General features: G+C 31.4%; 1 protein-coding gene across 1 annotated transcript; it reads left to right on the top strand.

Moving 5' to 3' along the window:
- The first annotated feature begins 2,659 nt into the window (after positions 1 to 2,659).
- On the top strand, positions 2,660 to 3,614 carry LOC100727853 (olfactory receptor 10AG1-like). The gene is given in 2 exon segments (XM_003467837.5): positions 2,660 to 2,958; positions 2,960 to 3,614. Coding segments are annotated over 2 exon segments (954 nt in total).
- The last annotated feature ends 368 nt before the right edge of the window (positions 3,615 to 3,982 follow it).

The raw sequence follows: 3,982 nt of genomic DNA, 5'->3' as shown, positions 1-3,982 counted from the left end.
TATTGACTTGCAAAGTTACACAATTAAGTATTAAAACAAGTAGAAAAACTAAAATCATGAGTTAATTACATTGTCCATGTTCTTATTAAAACCTAATAGTATCAAAATAAAAATTTACCCAACCTTCCCTTCTCTGTTATTTTTAAATATATAATGATACGATTTTTCACCTGTACCTACAAAGAATGAGGACATGATATCTGAATTCTTTTCCAAACTCAGTTTTATTCTTATGTAAATAAAGATCAAAATATTCAGCAAATTTCAATTTGAATTAATAGAAACTATACCCCTAAAAGACATTATTTCAAAATTGTTAAACAAAAAAGATCACCACATCACAGACAGGTACAACTTTATCTGCTCTTTGAAATGAACATGATTCGTTTTCCTCACACTCATCCCAGGAACACAAACATCTATTTAGAAAAATGTGAGAAATTAAAGGAAATGTAAGTAAATAGGCTTTACATGTTTCTTATGATGTTTCCAAGAATCACAATTATTTGAAATGTTAAATTCAAGAGAATTATAGAAAATAAGACAAGAAACTAAAGAAAGAATAATTGAGAATATATTTTTCATGTGCTGGTATACCATTCAAAAAATGAAAATTGCATGACGAGTGATTGCAGGAAGATGTAGTTGGTTTTCAAGGAGTTGTTTGAAAAACACACCAAATTAATTGAAAACTCATCAGTTAGATTGCAATTAACAAGTGACAAGGGAAAAGATATCCCCACTGGAAACTTACATTTCCTCTATAAAGAACACTGCTTGTATCAAAAGTAAGTAAACCCCTTGATTAAAGGTGATATCAATGTTAATCTTTCTAAATATTTAAAAATACAAAACTTCAGGATAAGGATGTAACATTATCCAAAGGTCAACAATGAACTGCTAAAACTGTGTGTTGGTATCGTATCTCTTAGAAATATTATTTTGAGACTAATGATTCAAAATTATATCAAACATCTCAAATGATAAATATACACTGGTTTTAAAATTCATTTGATATATGATTATATGTGCCGTTTTCTCAAATTTCTGAGTTAAAAAGTTAAACTAATATATTTCAAGTATCTAAAATATATAACTTTCTAATTTGTATATTGTTGATAATTTTAATAAGATTAAACAATTTTATTTTGAAAATATGGTAAGAATTTAATATATTTTTGTATATTGGTAATATAGGAAGCATTTCCACATAAATGAAACCATTTCTGCGAAAAGTAATGTTAAAATTGGTAATACCTTCTAGCGGAAAAACATTGAAGTGTTTTTTTTTTTCTCAAATATTCACCTCCTGTAACTTATAGACCACACTTAATTTAGCTTACTTGGTTCATGTCTTGTTATTCTTTAGGTCAACCAAATCAATAACACTATAAATGAGGCAAAAGTTTCACCTAATATTTGACTATATTTACTAAATATTTTCATACTATTTTGACTTCTCCATATGAATATTTATTTTGAACTTTAAAAAGAAAAAAGTATCAAAATATTACCATTGAAGAGTCAAATGTTAAATATGGTTTTATTAGTAAGATCTCTTTAAATACAAGTGAAATTAATGCAATCATGTGTCTTAATTTTTTCATTAAGCCTAGAAACTTGAGCAAACTACATAAGTGCCTTATCCCTGAGCTATATGTTTGACACTTTTTATTTCTGACTGTATGTTGAGATAAATACTTGGTAAGATACTCAGCATGTAGAGCAATTTGACATTGGAAACTAAAGTATTTGTTTCCATTTTTACTATTTATTTGACATTGGAATTTCAAACTTCTGTTTCACATGTACTGTTGTTGGGAAAATAACCAATTCTAATGTCAGCTTCTACTTTTAATTTAAAACTGCATGCAGGGTAACACAGGAGAACAGACACCTGTCTATACTCTTTATAAAATGAATCATGTAATATAATGTCAAAGCAAAAAAGAAATGTATGTACCTTGATAGCAGTTGTGAAAGCCAGTTTGTGTCTTAAACATGTAGATTAATAACAATCAGATACATTCTTGGAAGACATGGCAGTGAGACAAGTACTGCCAAAGAATGGCTGGACTGGGTGGTTGACACATGCTACAGAAGAAACATGACAACCCCACAATATGGCAATAGGCTACAGGACTTTATTACATCAACTACAAATGAGTCGAAAAAGTGTCTTTTTTGAATGATATGATGTGAGATATTGAAATTTTTTCTGTAAATCAAAAGAAAAAAGCTTGCTTACAAAAACATTAAATATTTGAGACTTAAATGATAAATAATATTTAGAAAGACAAAGAAGTTTAGTAAGAAATTTGTGCAAATTCTAGAGATTAAGAAAGAGAGAGGAAACTAGGGAAAGAATTTATGAATTCGCTGGAGGACAAAGCTTATATGCGTTATCTTTCCTGATATTGCAAGTCTGACAACAATACACAACTATGAATTTATGGTTATCAATAGAATGTAAATCTAACATAAGTTCATCTTCAAAATATTTTATTCATCAAAGCAATTTTACTTTTAATCAGATAATTTTAATATTGATTGTCCCACATCAATTCTTTCAGGTTCACAAAAGGTAAGGTTTAGTAAGAACCTAAAAATTTTATGAAGATTGAAACTCATATCTTAACCCGCTTTTCAAAGGAGAACAATGCAAATAGAAAACAAATTGAAAACCATGGAAACCAATCTCACTACAGTGATAGAATTTGTTCTTGTGGGCTTTTCCGATAGTCCCAAATTGCACTGGCTGCTCTTTGGAATATTCTTATTCATCTATTTGATTATCCTACTGGGGAATGGAGTTATCATCCTAATTACTAGACTGGAGCCTACCTTGCACACCCCCATGTATTTTTTCCTCAGCAATTTTTCTTTCCTAGAAATCTGCTATGTGTCTGTCACTCTTCCTAGGATGCTTATGGATCTTTGGACCCAAAAAGGGACTTTTTTTCGCCTGTGCCACACAAATGGGTTTCTTCCTTGTGCTGGGAGCCACAGAATGTTTTCTTCTGGCAGTGATGGCCTATGACCGCTATGTGGCCATTTGCAGACCTCTTCAGTATCCACTTATCATGAACCACAAGGTCTGTATCCAGCTAGTCACCGGCTCCTGGATCATTGGCTTTCCAATCCAGATAGGGCAGACGGTGCAGATTTTCACACTGCCCTTCTGTGGGTCTAAACATATCAACCACTTCTTCTGTGACATCCCCCCACTGCTCAAGCTAGCCTGTGGGATCATCTTTGTGAATGAGATGGCAGTCTATGTATTTGCGTTCTTGATTGTCGTTGTGCCCTTTATGTTGATTCTTGCATCCTACAGTAGAATAATATCAACTATCCTGAGGTTACCATCAAACACAGGAAGAGCCAAAGCCTTTTCCACTTGTTCCTCCCATCTCATGGTTGTGCTTTTATTCTATGGATCTGCCACTATCACCTATTTCCATTCCAATTCCTATCAATATGAAGGTACAGACAAACTGCTTTCTCTCTTCTATACTATTTTGACCCCAATGTTCAATCCCATGATATACAGCCTTCGGAACAAAGATGTTACTGGGGCCCTGAGAAAAGTCTTTCCCATATTGTTGAAATTCTGAGACAATGAATGTGACATTATTGTTTTATGTTTAATATGCATACACAAATAACAAACTAATTTGATCTTGTACTATATATGTAAATAAGGTTATGATTTAATTTAAAAATAATGAACTCTGTGACCTCAGAGTTATGAGAATTGTGATAATTAATTAACTATGTTGCACTCAATGCCAGTCTTTCTCTTCACTGTAAACTGATAAAGGTTTATAACCTAATGAGAGCTGTATAAATGTTTTAAATAGATGCCTATTTTAGATTCTTTTTACATTGATGTTCACTACTGAAGCAATATCACACTTGATTTTACAATCATTATTAAATAATTACTTTTTAAAAATAAATGAATGAATGCAAAAGAGTATTC

This window comes from Cavia porcellus, unplaced genomic scaffold (genome assembly GCF_034190915.1).
Source record: "Cavia porcellus strain 051 isolate PalLab524CR breed Dunkin Hartley unplaced genomic scaffold, mCavPor4.1 scaffold_17, whole genome shotgun sequence".
In the NCBI taxonomy this organism is placed as follows: domain Eukaryota; kingdom Metazoa; phylum Chordata; class Mammalia; order Rodentia; family Caviidae; genus Cavia; species Cavia porcellus.
The sequence above is the reverse complement of the archived record's forward strand: the minus strand, read 5'-3'. Positions and strand labels throughout refer to the sequence as shown.